This window comes from Meleagris gallopavo, chromosome 3, assembly GCF_905368555.1.
Source record: "Meleagris gallopavo chromosome 3, MGAL_WU_HG_1.1, whole genome shotgun sequence".
Lineage (NCBI taxonomy): Eukaryota > Metazoa > Chordata > Aves > Galliformes > Phasianidae > Meleagris > Meleagris gallopavo.
Window position 1 is genome coordinate 23973095 of NC_139406.1, and position 16327 is coordinate 23989421.

General features: G+C 37.9%; 1 protein-coding gene across 7 annotated transcripts in view; it reads left to right on the top strand.

The window, feature by feature from the left end:
* The window catches only part of CTNND2 (catenin delta 2), a 625555-nt gene that overhangs the window by 329958 nt on the left and 279270 nt on the right, over positions 1 to 16327 (top strand). For all 7 annotated transcript variants that reach the window (XM_085220451.1, XM_085220452.1, XM_085220453.1 and 4 more), the window contains one exon: positions 12537 to 12709. In XM_085220451.1, coding sequence (XP_085076577.1) covers positions 12537 to 12709 — 173 coding nt within the window. The remainder of the gene's footprint in view (positions 1 to 12536; positions 12710 to 16327) is intronic.

The window sequence follows — 16327 nt, forward strand, 5'->3', positions numbered from 1 at the left end:
GTGGCAAACACAAATCCTGCTCGAATAACCAGGTGTTCCCTCATCCACTGCAGGAAGCAGTTAGTGAAACTCATTAGAAAGTGACAGTGACTTATGGTAGCATCTGTAGAAACATAACAAAGAAAAACTTTTGGCATCTGAACCTGCAGTGCAAAAGAACATCAGTAAATATTTTGTCTGTAGTACAGGCCAGGAAACAAGTGCACCCACATCCTCTTGACAGACTGATAAACCACTCATTCTGCTCATGCTGTAGTGTTATGCCAGCACCCGTGCTCTCAGCACAGTTAGATGCCAAGAACTGCACAGCTCAGTGATTCTCTGGTGCCAGCTCATGAGCATGAAACCAGTCTGTAGATGCAGCCGTGCAAGAGGTAATTGGTTTGTTGGCCTGCATGAGACACAAATGGAACAGAACACCTTGGCAGGTATGGTTTGGGGCTTAATTTCTTTTGTGCTACATGGAGTTTACAGAATTCTCAGCAAAGTCAAATTTCTGTGACTTGTCTAACATAAAGTAGGCAGTTTTTCCATTATTTTGCATTTTTTCCATTCTGGCTTTAGAAATGGACAGATGCATTTTATGAGTACAATCTGAAAGGAGGGTGGTGCATATCTATGAACACTGAAGGAGAAAACAACAACAACAAAAAAAAGCATCAACAGATTCCTGGGTGTCTGAGGAGTTTAATGGAATTCTTTCTCTGCAAAGGACAACATGCCAACTGCTGTTTATGCTGGAGATATTACATAAGTGAAATCTGAGTGGTATTTTTTTTACGTCAATCAAAATGTGCAGAGAAGTTCTTATAGTACACCTTTTGTTTTATGAAAGAGGTGTTTCTGGGAGATTAAAAAGATTTTCATAAAATTGACCTTGTTGACTTACTACTTAGTAGACTTACCTTTGCGGCAGTGTTAAATACGCTCTGAATCGGTTTACCTCAAGGCCAAATAGCCATTTTCATTTGTGGACAGAAAAGATTCAAGTCTGTCAAAGGTTAGGAAAAAAAATAAATAAAATAAAAATAAAAATGGATTACTTTGCACGAGAAAAGGAAACCTATTCTGTGCTACTGGTTAAGTTCATAGAACAAAGTGATAAATCTAATGATAACTTTTGTATTATACCAACTATCTGTGAATAGTTGTGCATCCTTTATAGCCAGAAGCTGCTATGTTTGGCTGGTTTTGTTGTGGAGCCTTGGAGATTTGTCTTTTATTATTTTTTTAGTTATTATTTCTGATTGATAATGCATTCAACTTTGTGTGACTCATGTTTATGTGGTGTCTGTAACCATCTGATTTTATTTCCTAGAAATGAAAAGGGAGCACTTTAGTTCAATACTATCAATAACAGCCTTTGGCTGTGCGGGCACATAGGGTGATTAGGAATACTTGAAACTGACAGTTGATCTTTTAAGGTATAAAATACTTCCAAAACATTATGATTTAATCATGCAAAAGATACTCTTAATTACCTGGCTTCTTCTTTTTTTTTTTTCTCTGTAAACCAAACTCATATTCAATTTTAAAAGTATTTATTCTTTACAAAATAGGAGATAGGTAATGAAAATGAAAATTTAAAAATAACTATTATTTATGTCAAAATAGTGTGTTTCCCAAATCAAAGCATGGGACTTCCTGCTTACTTGGAGACTGCTGTCTGTGTAGCTGCATACAGTGCCTGCTCTCACATACAGCTTTCTTCTTCTGGTCACAGGATAAGAAAGATAGTAAAGGGTGTGGAGGGTAAGACATATGAGCAGCGGCTGAGGGCCCTGGGTGTGCTCAGCGCAGAGCAGAGGGACTGAGGGGAGGCCTGATGGCGGCTGCAGCTCCTCACAGGGAGCGGAGGGGCAGCGCTGAGCTCTGCTCTGTGTGACAGGGACAGGGCCCGAGGGAACGGCATGGAGCTGTGTCAGGGGAGGGGCAACTGGGGGTGAGGGAAAGGGTTTTTCACTAGGGGGTAATGGACATAGAACAGGCTGTGCAGGGCAGTGGGCACGGCCCCACGTGCTGTAGTTCAGGGAGCACTTAGGTAATGCTTTTAGACGCAGGGTTTGGATTTTGGGTGGTCCTGTGTGGAGCCAGGAGTAGGACTCAGTGATCTTTATAGGTCCCTTCCAACTTGAGATATTCTACGATTCTAAACCCACCCGGAAGCCAAGTTCAGGTACTGTTCTGCTGTTGTTCCATATTCTGATCTTTCAGTAGGCAGAAAAATTCTGTTACAGTGAATACTGTGTGACTTTTACCACTCCTGCATAACACATGTAGAGTTTCACAGAAGTAACGTCATCTACAAATCAGGTCATTCGTAGAAAGAAGAGATTTGCATTCTTAAAGTAGTCCACATCGTGTCTAACCCCAGCTACTAACAAGTTTTTTTGGCACAGGCTTCTGATGAAGGTGTAACATGTGCCAGCAGAAATTGTACTGCCAGAAGAGCTCCAGTTCAACCTTACACATCCATAGATAGAAGGCTAGTGGGAATTGTTTTTTCTATTTGTGTCCTCTGCAGTACAGAAATGCAATTTAGCTACTATCGTTGCTGCCCATCTTGCTCCTGTGTGCTTTCCATCTATTGCTCCTGTAGCACACGTCATCCTAATGGTCAGTGATAAATTATGTTTTCCAGATCATATCTGAATTCAATATGTGCAGAGTTTAGCAAGCAATTTCATAAAATATGATTAATCTTCTACAAAAGAAGCTGCTTAATCCTGAGGTCATTTAAAAATTTGCAGTAGTAGGTTATCCTTGTTTTTAATCAAAATTTCAGACAGCTTTTTCTATAAAAATCAAAAGCACAGGCAGCTTCTGTATACTGAGCTTAAATATGTTTAAGCCTATTATTAAACCTGCTTATCATTAGAAGTCTTGATCTCCACTAATTTCTCTCATTTAAAATGGAGCTCCAAAATTTTTTTATTATGAAGTACTACCAAAATTGCTCAAGAAAGAAGATTTGGCAGTCTGGCATTTCATAAAGATATCTGGAGTAATGCCCTGTTTGGTAAGATACAGATAGCAAAACAGTACACTACCTGAGTAAATAACACTGCACTTACCCTATAATGTCAGGGCTGCTTAGACTTCGCTACGTTACCTTGTTCTGTGAGTCTGCTACAATTTCTTATTTGCAAAATATACTTCCTAACTTCCCAACAATTTTTAACTGAATTCACTGGAAATTCTGTTATATTCATAAATTAACACTTACAGATTTTTGCCATCAATGAAGAAATTTTTTCCCTTTATGTAATTTCTTAGCCAGCTCAGCTACTTTTACTATTCTTCTTGTCTCTTCCATGTGTACAGTTAAGTGAATTTTAACTACTGGGCAATATTTGGAGAATGCAAAGGTTTGAAACATAATTCCAAAACAATATTTGGAGCTCACATTTTCCATTTTGTAGTCTTGGCTTAATCAAGTACAGATTCTTCTTATCTGGACGTGTGTTGTTAGTATTATGCTGTACTTGGAAACCTGTGGAGTCAAGCATTCAAGAATTCCAATAAGAGCATTCAAAAAAAAAAAAAATAATAATAATAATCAATAATCAAAAACAAACTCGTTATTGTTGGGATGGGATGCAAGAGCACCAAGAAGTGTGAGTGGGTATTACAGCTTCCAGTAGTGCACTGGAGTCCTGATAGTCAGTGTTAGTGCTCAGTATCCAGCAGCCTGGATTGTAGAGATTGTAGAGCTGCTTACGAGTCATCAACAGGAATTTCTAAATGGCTTTTTCACTTCAAGTCTTACAGTTTTCTGTTACTTCTTACGAATGTTTGTGGTGCTTTGTTGTCCCTTGCAGTAGTGATTTATTATTTCAGATCCTAACCGAGGTCTTCTGTCTTCTCCTTACAATAATGGCTGTATTTTTATCTTGTAGAAAAAGCATATGATAACCAGCATGTAATGAAAACATTTTCTGTTCCCAGTTCACTTATTCTTGAAAGAAAGTGCTCTTCGTCTTTTATTCTAGCAGTAATTAGGTCAGAAAGAGAGTTAGAAGGGATATCATTGTATTGTTCCTTTACATAATGGTATCATCCTAGTTTCTACATCTTATCTCCAGATATGTATCATTTATAGGTGTCTTGAATGAAAATGAACATATGCTACATTTCTGAACACATTCCGCTGAAGCCTACTTTCCAGTGCTTACAAATAGGTTCTGTAACAACACTACAGCCCTTTTCTGTATCTGTAGGTAGTACATAGCCCTCTTGGTGTTGGCACTGCATGGTACTGCATATAAATTACTTTCCATTTCTGTAAAACAAGTTCATTTTCTGTCTACTTGTTTAAGAGTTGCTGCCGTTCATCTGAAGGGATGTTTGTTTCATAACAAGGAAGCTACTTTAATATCCAAAGTTTTATCACTTATTTCTTCATTTTGAGTATGCATATGCTTCTTCACTTACACTTTTTTCAGCTTTATACATTACTAGGCCATAGAATAGCTGTGTTACGTTGTAGCTTTGGCATTCTTTATTGTAACACAGAGTTACCTACATATTTAATGTTGAATATCTCCTAGAATATAGATCTTGAAATACTTTGCTAGTACAGATCTTTATCTGAAGGAAAAGTGGGGAGAATGCCTTTTGTTACTGCTGTTACAGCTACATATTATCTTCCATGTGAGATCTTACTAACAGTTGTCTTGAAAATCCTTTTCCTACAGGATGCTTGACCAGTCACAGCTAACTGAATTTGTTTTCATCAATTTATTTATTTTTTTCCTTATTATTTTTTCTCATCATATTTTATGCATACTAAACCCCTGATTCAAGCACATATTGATGGCTGAGCTGTATATTTCCTTTGGATTTTACATTTTCCCATGGTCCAATCTCTCATTTTTCTGCCTCTAATGAAGAAAATGTCCTCTTTTTATAACAACCACAAAGGTCTCCCATCCAGTTCCCTGGACTTTTCCCCACAACTGACTGCTGCCACAGCTGCTTCCATCTGCAGTTCCACAGAGACTAGAAATGGGGAAGAGAGGAGATAAGGCTGTGCTTAAGTAGCAATTTGGCTGTTCCTTGCAATCCCCTCAGGCTTGCAGTCCTGAGGAATCTTTTGCAGGGCATCCCTCACCTTCCCTCCACCTAACTCTTCAGCTTTCCAGAACTGTCCTAAATAATATCTGCAACAGAGTTTCTTAAAAAAATATTTCAGATTATCTCAGAAATAGGCCATGCTGCAAGGGAGCGTTTGAGAACAAACAAATGTTCTTTGCCCTTCTGATTTCAAAGGAAAATTTATTCCTGATTATGAGAGCAAGACTCGAAAAATGGGAGATACCAGTAAGATGCCACAGAATTTGTCTCTACCTATCGTCCCCTCTAGAGTACCATCAAATACGCTGGAAACAACCTTGCAAGTTACCATCCAGAATTATCCAAGTTTTCATTTTCCTTTCAGTCCAGTCCTAGCATTCCTCCAGCTTCCCAACTGAATGCTCAATCTAAAGGTACTTGAGCCAATATTTTATTTTATTAGATCTTTCAAAATCATACATCTCTTTGCAGAACTGGGCAACAAATACAAGCTACTTTAGAAGAGGCTAGCTACTATTTTGCATGAATATACACTCTTAAACACTCTGGAAAAGTAGGCTGTAGGGTTCAAATCAATATTTCACACAAAACCTTAATGACCTAAGAAGAAGAAGAAAGAGTAAACAGTGACATCTTGGTATTTGAAATCCTTAATTAGGACTACTAAGGAACACTTACAAGATAATTCCTCCAACTGGAATGTGAGGCACCTTGACCTATTAACTTTGTAAATGAATGTTTAAAGGACATTAAAAGAGTTTTGCTAGTGCTTTCTTTCAACTGTTACCCAAATGAGCAAAGCAGATTGAAGAATGTGTGAAGTGATTAATTACACTAATTAAAAACACTTTATTTACACTTACTCTATAATTTATCATTACTACTTCTGTCAGTTGATCGAAGGTGAGAGAAGTGTTGTTTATAATTGGAATGTGAGCTAATTAAATGTTCGTTTTAGCATGTTTTGGTCTATTTCCTTTGTCAATTAGGACTAGCATTGCAGTAGATGATTGACCAAGTGGAAATGTATAACACAACAATTGTGCTCCGTTTTAGCACTTAATTGGAGAGGAAAGGTGCCCCAGTAATCCAAGTGACTTTAAATCTTAAGGACAGAAAAAATCCTGCTTTTTTCACTTGCATGATATTTTCACTGGAAACTTCACATGGAAAACTAAGTAGCAAGCATGTAATTATCGCATGGAGGCTGACTAGGTGTGTATGTCTGCAGTTCGTAGTGTAATTATTTTATCCAATTCAGAAGTAATTATTGCATAGATTTAGAATACTGAATTAATCATGCCTTTATCTTGTAATAATACAGTACTTTATGTAACTTGTCATTATATGGTAATTATTTGATAATTTAACAACTAGCAGATAATGTATTATTGAATACTTGCTACATGATAGCTTTTGCTGTGTAATGTAAAATTCTAGTTGTCTTTCATACTGAAAATTGACCATACAATTGCTATATCACATGAACTAAAAATATATCTTGAATTGTCATGGGTTGTGAAGCTACAATTTTTAAAAGTACTCTATGTGATATATTCCATGAGATACTGCAGTCTCCCTGTTAGGAAACAAGTAACTTTTCAGATGATTGATTGGCAAACAGTCGGGATCAGCTGTCATTAGTATCACCACAGGGAACTATTTCTTTGGCTTCTTTTAGTGACTTCTGCCTTCACATAATCCAGCATTCACCTGGCTATTTAGCTTTGTGAACAAGCAATGACTCTAAGATATAAGGCTGAAAAAATATGATGTTCACTGAGTTTTTAATGCAGTTAATCCTCAGATTCCTACTACCTGAACTCCCTGTCCTGTAGGTTAAAATATTTCAGCAGCAATACTGACTGAACTTGATTTGTACCACACTTATCACATCATGTATTTGTTTCCACATTCCTCACTGAGGATGTATAATATTACAAATAGCAAAAATTAATAGGATGTGTTTCTTCCCCTCACCTCTACTCAGTGTAAAGGTACTGGACTGGTCTCTCAGAACTTCACACGTCTTCTTGGCACTTATGCAGCTACTTCACTTCTGCCTTTGTTAAGCTCCTTGGAACACAGGTTCCTAGTGAGTTTCTTTCATGAGATGTTCTTCTGCTTATGACCACTATAGGATAAGATTCGGTTAAGCACTGCCACTGTGTATTTGCCAGACTGGGTCTTATTTATGAAAGAAGGGAAAAGAATGGGTCGTGACTCATCAGCTCCAATTCTCAACCAGGTTGCCTAGCTATCAGATTCCTGATTGCTGTGACACCGAATTTTTTGTCATCCCTCCCTGAAGACCCATTAGTCATTAAGGACTGCCCACTAGAATCAACATTCAGTAGTGTGATTAACTTTGGTCTTTCTTGCCTTTTTTTGAAATCTTTTCATTTCTTTTCTTTCTGTACTGCATTTTTAATACTATAGCTATTCATTACCATCATTGTAATTTTTTTTACATTGGTTTTATACCCTGAGTTCAGTTGATGCATTTCCTCTGTAAGTGTGCTTCAGTTTCCTACACCTTAATGTATCTTTATACACCTTAATATATATTACAAACTGATTTGACTCCCACTGAAATTGACAGGCATATTCCAGTGGAATTGAATATAGTGGCCTTAGCCCTTGAGGATTTCTGAGCATACAAAAAAGGACATTCTGGACCTTCCTTCAATGTATAAGTGGGATTGTTCTGATGAAATGTAGGTAAAAAGTCAGTTGCACAAGTGAAACTAACTTTTGTGCTGAGCAACATAATACCATTTAAAATCAAACTATATGTTTGTTCCAAACAATGCAAAGGTTCTTTTATCTTGTTTTCAGTAGACTGCAAAGCATTGTTTGAAAAAGAGAAAATGTAAAGTATGACCTAAATAGAGAACTACAGTAAGATAATTTTGCTGGTGCAATTTTCTTGTTACACTACCACCTTCTTTCTTTCCTTTTTTTTTTTTTTTTCCCTTAATGGTCTATAATCTCTTATCACATCTTAAATATAAAGTAGAATTAAAAGTTTCTGTGTATTTTTTCTATCACTAACTATTTCTCTACTGCCTTAGAAAGCACTGTTAGAGTGCACACAGTGCCTGCAGGTACTTAGAAGTACCTTAGTATTCTGAGTATTCTTCTGCTCTGAAACAGCTACATAAAATATCTCTGAATGCAAACACTAACTGTAGAAGGATAACTTAAAAAAAAAATCATTCAAAAATAATGTTTTGTATTTTGTTGGATTTTTGTTTGTTTGTTTGTTTTAACTTTGCTGGCTTGTTTTGTTTTGCTCACCAAAGACTGGAATAAGGAGGAGGAGGTGGTCTCAATAAAGCAGAAAGGACAGGCAAAAGATTAAAATAATACAAGGACAAATGTTTTCATAATTTTTTTTTCCCGTTTTTGACATAGCCATGGATGGCTATAATTGAGATTCTTAACTGTTACTGTGATGTCCCTGAATTAATAATAATAATCTTATCATACCACTCATTTTCTTTGCTTGCTTTTTAAATATGTACACTGCAGCTTGTTGCAGCTTTGCACATTGTGTTATTAACCAGAAAGAACAATGGCCAGAGATGAAATCCTGCCATGCAACCCCAACAGGCACAGGGCACAGTAACATCCCTGCCTGTGCCTGAGGAGGCTCCTGCAGCAGCCTCTGCCCCACATTCTTGCAAGCTCCTGGATTCCCCTCCCTCCTCCCCACCTTGCCAATAGATCAGTGCTGCACACTTTTTCTCCAATGGTGCCTGTGCATCAGCAGCTTATATGTACAGCCATATACACCATATTTAGTGCCATGAATCAGCTTGTTTATAGTAATGCCGTGATCTGCTTGTTTTCTCAAATGCAGTGTGGCAGGAAGGTAGCAACAGGTATTGTGCTGCAATCCTTATTGGTTGGTGGGATTCAAGGTAGGCCAGAATCCTGCAGTGGATCTGTTCCCCTTCCCTGTTTTGCACAAATTAAATTTGACATGTACATGCAGGTGCTCCAAACCTCTTAAACTATTAAGTCTTTAATGGAGAAAAACTACCAACCTGTAACACAACTGCCATTAAGAAAGGTGGGTAATACAATGAAAAGAGCTTCATAAGAAGCCTCTCTCCTTCCCTCACTCTCTAAATGGATAACTCTTCTTCTAACTCTGCCATGCCTTCCAGGGCCTGGGTTTCCAGACTGTGAAGGAAAATCCCATTTGTCTTCTCTGATTCCTGGCAAAGCCCTCTGCTCTCCATCCCCTCCAAGGTTTCACTGTGGGTTGGCTCCCTGTTGTAGGCATGTCCATTATCCCCCTGTTTTTTTTCTCACCTGGTCTTCTCCATGCTGTTGATTTAGAGTACCTGACAGAAAAGAGAGACTTTTTAGCTGTTTGAACTCTTCTGAAAACAAAAGAAAAATAACTGCATATGCAGGTTTTTAAATTAACACAGCAGAGGTGAAACTGTTGCTGAGTAAAAAGAGTATTTTGCTGTGGAGAGCCATTGATAAGCCTGTGTACAGCTGTACACAAACAAACCATTTTCTTCTCTTCTGTCGAGCTGCAGGCTCTTCAGGGGGTTTCTTTGTGCCTTCAGACTGAAATTTGAAGAATCCTGATGGGGAGGTGATCTGTCCTTTTCCTATCAGACAAGACAAGCCTGTAGTCACTAAATCCTGAAAAAGGGACTTGTGTTTTTTGAAGATCATTCTGATCTCAAATGTACCTTGCAGTTTGCATGATTGTTTAGACTTAGTTATTTGCAGGCGAGCAGCCACAATTCTCATTCTGATTAAGAAATGAGGAGGGTTTATTTTAAAGATAAATATCTATCTGTCTCTTTCAAATGAATTTTTAATTACTCAAATGTGTGTAAATTATTAGCTCATTTCTACTTGTTAAGGTACAAAAGAAAAATGATTATCTGGTATTTGTTGAGTTCACAACTGTGTGCTTCAAATTTTTTTGCTTTTTTCTTCCTCATTTGAATATGTTTCTTAAATTCCACTGAAGCATTTAAGCTAAATTGTGCAGGGAACCCATGTATGCAATGCTAGCTATGTACATCCCCTGATGAGCAATAGTAATATGAAAGGAACACTTAAAAGCCAGATGCAATGAAAATTTAAACATATTGAGTTCATAGCATGTGATAGTTTAATCATTATTTAAGCTTTAGAAATGTCATAGCATAATTACTTTAAGAATGAGTTCAAACACTTTCATGTGCAAAAATTTCTTTCTCACTTCAACTTTTTTAGCCTCCTGAGAAACTTACACTCTTATGAATTTTCTGCACTTAATCACATCATTTGATCACAGGCAAATTTTCAGTGAAAAATCAAAATCTGAAAGATTAGCATATAGTCTAAAATATGTATTTTTAAACTAAGCCTGTATTTTCTTTATGATCTTTAAATAAATCTATGAAAGTGTTTCTTTTATTAAAGAACAAGATCAGCAACAAACTCTGTTAAATGGAGAATGTCTAGAAGAGCTTCTTATTTGCAGAGTCACAGAATAGAAAGCTGCTGTATATTGGATTTATAAGCACCCAAGCAGGATTAATTCAACTCTCCTAAGTATGTGATACATTTTTAATAATCTCTCAACATATATGAAGCTGTCTCCTTCTGCACTTGCAAGGAAAGGACAAGGACCAGAACTTATTTTCTTAATTTCTCCCATACCTGGAATATGATTAATTAGATCGACTTGGCAATTAATAATCTACGTTGTTATATAAAACAGTGTCATAATCACTGTCTGCACTTCAGTGTGAACACTTCCACTATTATACAGCATACAGCAATTTTATTTTATTTTTTAATAATATGAGCCATCCAGGTTGGATTTTGAAAAATGTCAGTTATAATGAGTCTGCCATTTCTGAGGAACAAGCTGGGGAAAAAATATTTTCCATGTAAATTTTGGAGAGGGGGAGGGTTGTTTGCACATTTTTTAAATGGAAATCTTTGTAGAGCAGCTGTACATCCTCTAAGCAAAGACTTACAGGATGTAAAATTTGGCATTTGTATTAGAGATGTATTGGGAATTATTTACCGTAAAATTCACTGAAATTTGACCATTGTAATTCTCTTTAAAACTGAACTTTTCATGTGTTTCATCAGAGCTAAATCAACATTATTGTTTCCCATCCCTTAAGCTTTGTACCACCTGCTGTGCTCTCATGAGCGTGTTTGTGCTAACCAGAACCTGAACGTCTCATCTCTGTGGAGCTACTGGATATGCATTGTAGTTGTTTGGGTGAAGCCACGCTGCCTTGTAGTGTGTGCAGTACCCAAGGCCTAACCCTCATCATTTCTCCTCTTTCACTTCCCTTGGTGGACCCAGACACCATGGCAGGCAACTAGTTCTTGGAAAACTAGGAGACACTGATCAGAGACGGCACAGGCTGTGGGGCCTTTGTGTGTGGGGCCAGGAGGAACTCACCATCAGCAGTGCGAGGGCCTGTCTCAACCACGCTGACAAGGCTGGGCAACAAGCCTCTCCCTGCCCAGTACATGCTCTCACAGCCAGAATCAGAGTCTCCTATGTCAGTGTGATGCTATGTCAACACTAACAAACCTAATGAAGAGGTTGCGCTGGCACAGATTGCCCAGAGATGTGTTAATACTCCATTCCTAAAGACAATCAAGGTCTGGCTGGAGGGGGCCGTGAGCACCTGATCAAACTGTAGGTGCCCCTGTTCGTTGCAGGGGAGTTGGACTAGGTGACTGTTAGTGGTCCCTTCCATATGATTCTTTGATTCTATGATTCTACAAATATGGGAACATTTTAGTTTTGCAGAACAGGTAGAGGAATATTAGTGTCACTGTTCATTTTCCTGATGCTGCAAGCACCTTTTGGTTTGGCAGCCCTCATCTGAGATCATTACCTGTGCTCTGCTCTCCTACTGTGTGCTTCCATGAGGGGAAAGATAAGGTAGGCTGACAAAACAGTCATCAAAAATTCACCAAGATCAGGGTGAGCCCGACATGATGAGAGGAGCTATTAATATTTTAACAGCTGTCATCTACCTCCACAGGCACCGAAGTATTGCATCCCTGTGTGCATGCTACAGTCAATAGATGCCATGTGCTGGGGCACGGGGAAGGGCAAATTGGCATTTCTCATACTGACCAGCGGGGTGTAACTAAGTGAAATGAACATGGCTTATGCAGGGAAAAAAAATTGGTAAAGTATTCTGAGCTGAAAAACATGAATTCTTTATCAATTGGCTTAGGATTTCTTTACCAGATGGTTTGTTTTTCTTGAAGAAAACAAAAAGAAAGAGTTGTGGTCTGTGGCTTGAACAGTGTAAGACTGATGACTGAGTGATAGACACTTTTATTTCTCTGTCTTTTATTACTGAAAAGCCAAAATGTGGCATGCCACTGATAATGTCAAACGCCACCGGGTGCATGCTCCTTCCCTGAGACTGACGGCTCCAACCTGTCCCTTGCAGGGCCCAGCCTCCTCTCGCAGAGTGCTCTGCAGCTCAACACCAAGCCCGAGGGCTCCTTCCAGTACTCGGCCAGCTACCACAGCAACCAGACCCTTGCCCTGGGCGAGACGGCAGCCGCCCCACTCCCAGCCCGCAGCACTCAACCCAGAGGTGCCATCCAGAGCTACAGCCAGGTAGGTGCCCTTTGCTGCCTTGCACTGTTCCAACACTACACCCAAAATCATGCAGGGGAACACTTAGGAAGGAGAACTGCCTGCCTTCCAATGCTTGCCTTTTTGTCTTGCTTGAGGCATCGTGCAGGAGGTTGAATTACCACTGTCATTTTCACATATCTAAAGTGGCTTGACTTTCAGGGTAATAAAGTAATCCTGATGAGAAAGGAGATTTACATGCTATTTTTACTTGCTTGCTTGTATATTTGGTGATCTAATGTTTAGTCATTTAAGTATGAAATTCTGTGCTGCTGACCCAGATAAGGACAGGGCCTTGCCATGTTGGTATCAGATTATTACAGAAGGCACTTTCATGCCATAGAACAGAAACAGAGCCAGGCTTATGCTAGATGCAAAATCTGCTTGGGACACTATGTAGGGCTTAGTGCTGTCATTCAATCCCATTTGTAAGAATCACTTTTTGCTTTTTTTTTTCTCTGAATTTTAAGATGAACAACTTATCAAACAGCCACATGTACATTTCAAACTTTTTAAAATTTGTTTCAGATACTCATGAAAAGTCTGAGTGGTTCCCTCAATTTCTAGCACATAACTCTCTCATCTTCTGTACTTTTCAGCATGACATTAAAGCCTCTCACTTAAACCAAAATTAAACCAAAATTTCTCAAAGTATTCATGCTTCTGTACATAAACAAAGTCAGACTGGATGTTGTCAAAACAGGTTATTTTCTCTTTTTAGAACTTATCTGTCATGGTACAGAGACCATTTCAGTGTGACACTAGGACATTTTATAATTCAAGATTCAGTGGAAGTGAGCTGCATTTGAATTTCAAAGCCTTAAATAGCTAAGAGATTTCAAGTATTATATAGCCATCACACAGCTTGTGGGATACCAAGAGACATACAATATTCCATTTACCCAATTTGCTCAGAAAAGCCCTCTTCCCTCTAAGACTGAAAAATTAAATAAAGCACAGTTAAATTTCATTTCAAACTGAGTTTGTACTTCTATCAAGGGTTTAAAATGTTCATACATGCTCATACAATGGCCAGGTCTCAGGATTTTTCTGTGTTTACAAGGCACCTCCTTCCCTTATGCTGTTAGGGATTGGAACCAGCAAAGGAGAGCAGGACTCCACTTGGAAAGAAGAGTGGCAGCTGTAATACTCAGTAGTAGCCTGGGCAGATATAATTAGGAGGTATGCCTTGTGAAAAGCTTCACACCCATGGTTAGTCTGAAAGAGTGGCATGCATTCTGCAAGGAAGATAGAAAAGAGAAGTAAGATGATATAAAAGGAATAGGTTGTAAGTTCAACAGAAACAAAATGAAAAAGAAGAGAGGAGAGTGGAAGGAGAAAGAATCTAAAAAACAAAAATCAGAACTAATGAGGAAGGAAGAGAAAGTGTAAGTGTACAATTGCTCATAGTTTCAAAAATGTGATATTCTTAATATAAATTTCGTCATCATGAAGAGAGAAAAAATCGGTGATCGACATTTCTGTCATTTAAATTACGCTGAACCGCCATTGCTTAGTTCTGAAAAATGCATTAATTATTTCATTCATATGGAACTGAGTTACTAAAGTAACCTTTTCTATTTTATTTTCTTCGGTTTGAGAGGGCAGAAGATAAGGTTTCTTTCTGTATTTCTCTAGATTTTCTGGTAGGTGTTCCAGCAGAGAAATAACTCATAGAAAGTACTAACAAGAGTGTGTATCGATATCTTTCAAAAGATACTTGGCGGCTTCACTTAAATTAAAGCATATCTTCAAAATGTTAACAACCATGTGAACTATGAATTAACATCATAAAAACAAATAAATAAATAAAAGAATACAAAGTATTTTTAAAGAGTTTTGCAGGAAGGCAAAGATTCAGTTAAAAAACTCTGAATACGACCACTGCTGATCCCATAACTAAGGGGAAAAAAAGTCAATCCTTGGAATTGGTTTGCTGTCCCTATTATAATTAAAGTAAGTCTCAGGAGTCATAATTGTTCATATAGTGATAATTTCCTTTGTTGTTTGCTTGCAAGGAATATAGCTATCTCTGAGCATGAATGATAGCCCAAATGTGTGGGAAAATTTGTAAATAGTCCCAAGGCCAGCTGTGACAGCAGAATAACTTCTGAAAATGCAATTGTATAAAAAACAGGAACTAATTAGTCTTGGGATTTCCTGTATAGAGCTGCAAAGTACAATATAACATTTTTGTCAGTTTGGAGGAGTATGTCATAGATCATAGAGTTTTTCTACTGTTTTGACTACTTTAGAACACCAAACTTCTATCTTTTAAATGCTACAAGAACAGAACTTCTCAGCAACTGCTCCTCAAACAGGAAATTAGTCTGTTTCTGAGCTGAAAACAGCTTCTCAAATTTGGAGTCCATATCCTGATACACCCTATATTGATCAATTAATGCTATTTGCAAAGAGTCTGCAATGGGTTTTGTGACAAAAAAGATTTTGCAGATGAGTAAGTGAACACTCTTTGGACAATACACAGTTTGTGAACAAATAATTGGGTTTATTGTCATCTTGAGAATGGTCAACTTACCTTGTAGATATTACAGGAATATAAAACACATCATGGAGTGCAAATAGTGGTTTTCAGCTTGTTCTACCATGTACTTGCAAGGAGAAGGGAAAGGAAGTGGAACAAATTAGCACTGGATGATTTCTTTTTTTTTTTTAGTCTGCTGATCATGTGTTCTTCTCAGAGGCCAAGGCAGCAGGCAAGATTAATCACTATTGTGTTATTATCCCATGCTCCAAAAGCGTCTGGACATGCTGGCACAGAATTTGAAAACCATTTAAAAGGAAAAAAAAAAAAAAAGCCTTGAAACATTTGATTTTTGAACTTGTCTCTTTCTTCCAACCAAGTCATAAGTTAGTTATTCAACGGACTACTGCATTTCACTAGTCTTATTGAGAATGTAGGCAAAGGAGCACCAGAATGTATTTAGTTGCCAAATAAAAACTGCATGCTGGCCCTTCTCAGTTAGAAGATATTTATTCCTGCCACAAGTCAGGTGATGAGCAACCTGAAACTCTATCCAGACAAAATCTAAAATAGGGACTTCACTTGTGGTAGGATGTGGCAGATGTCAAGGCATTTAAAACTGGGTTCCAAACATGACCACAAGAAGTAAAGGAAGCAGATGAAGTCTTAGGACAGATTACTCTTACTACAAACATTCCTAGAGAACAATTCACTAGAATAGTTTATGCTAATGAAAAAAATGACCTGTATGATGCTGATTTGATCCTACAGTAGTTAGTGATTGCAGCCAGCAGTGCTGCTTTAAAATCGGAGCTTGGTCATCTCTGGACAGCCTAAAGGATCTCACAAATTCTGTTTCTTGATGTAGAGACTGTGATGATATTAGCCAAGTTCATCTGTATGAAATACATCTATATCTGTAACCTTTGTGATAGGACCAGGTAGGCTGACACGTTTTCCTCATAGTGTTGGAGTATGCTTTTCAAGTACAGTGTAGAGATGATCTTGCATCATTCATGACCTTTGTGACGAAATTGGGAGAAAAAGAAAATAGGTCACAGTTAAAGGGTTCACCAGTACAGTCAGCATCTGTTATCATAGAAGTGCATCTGAAC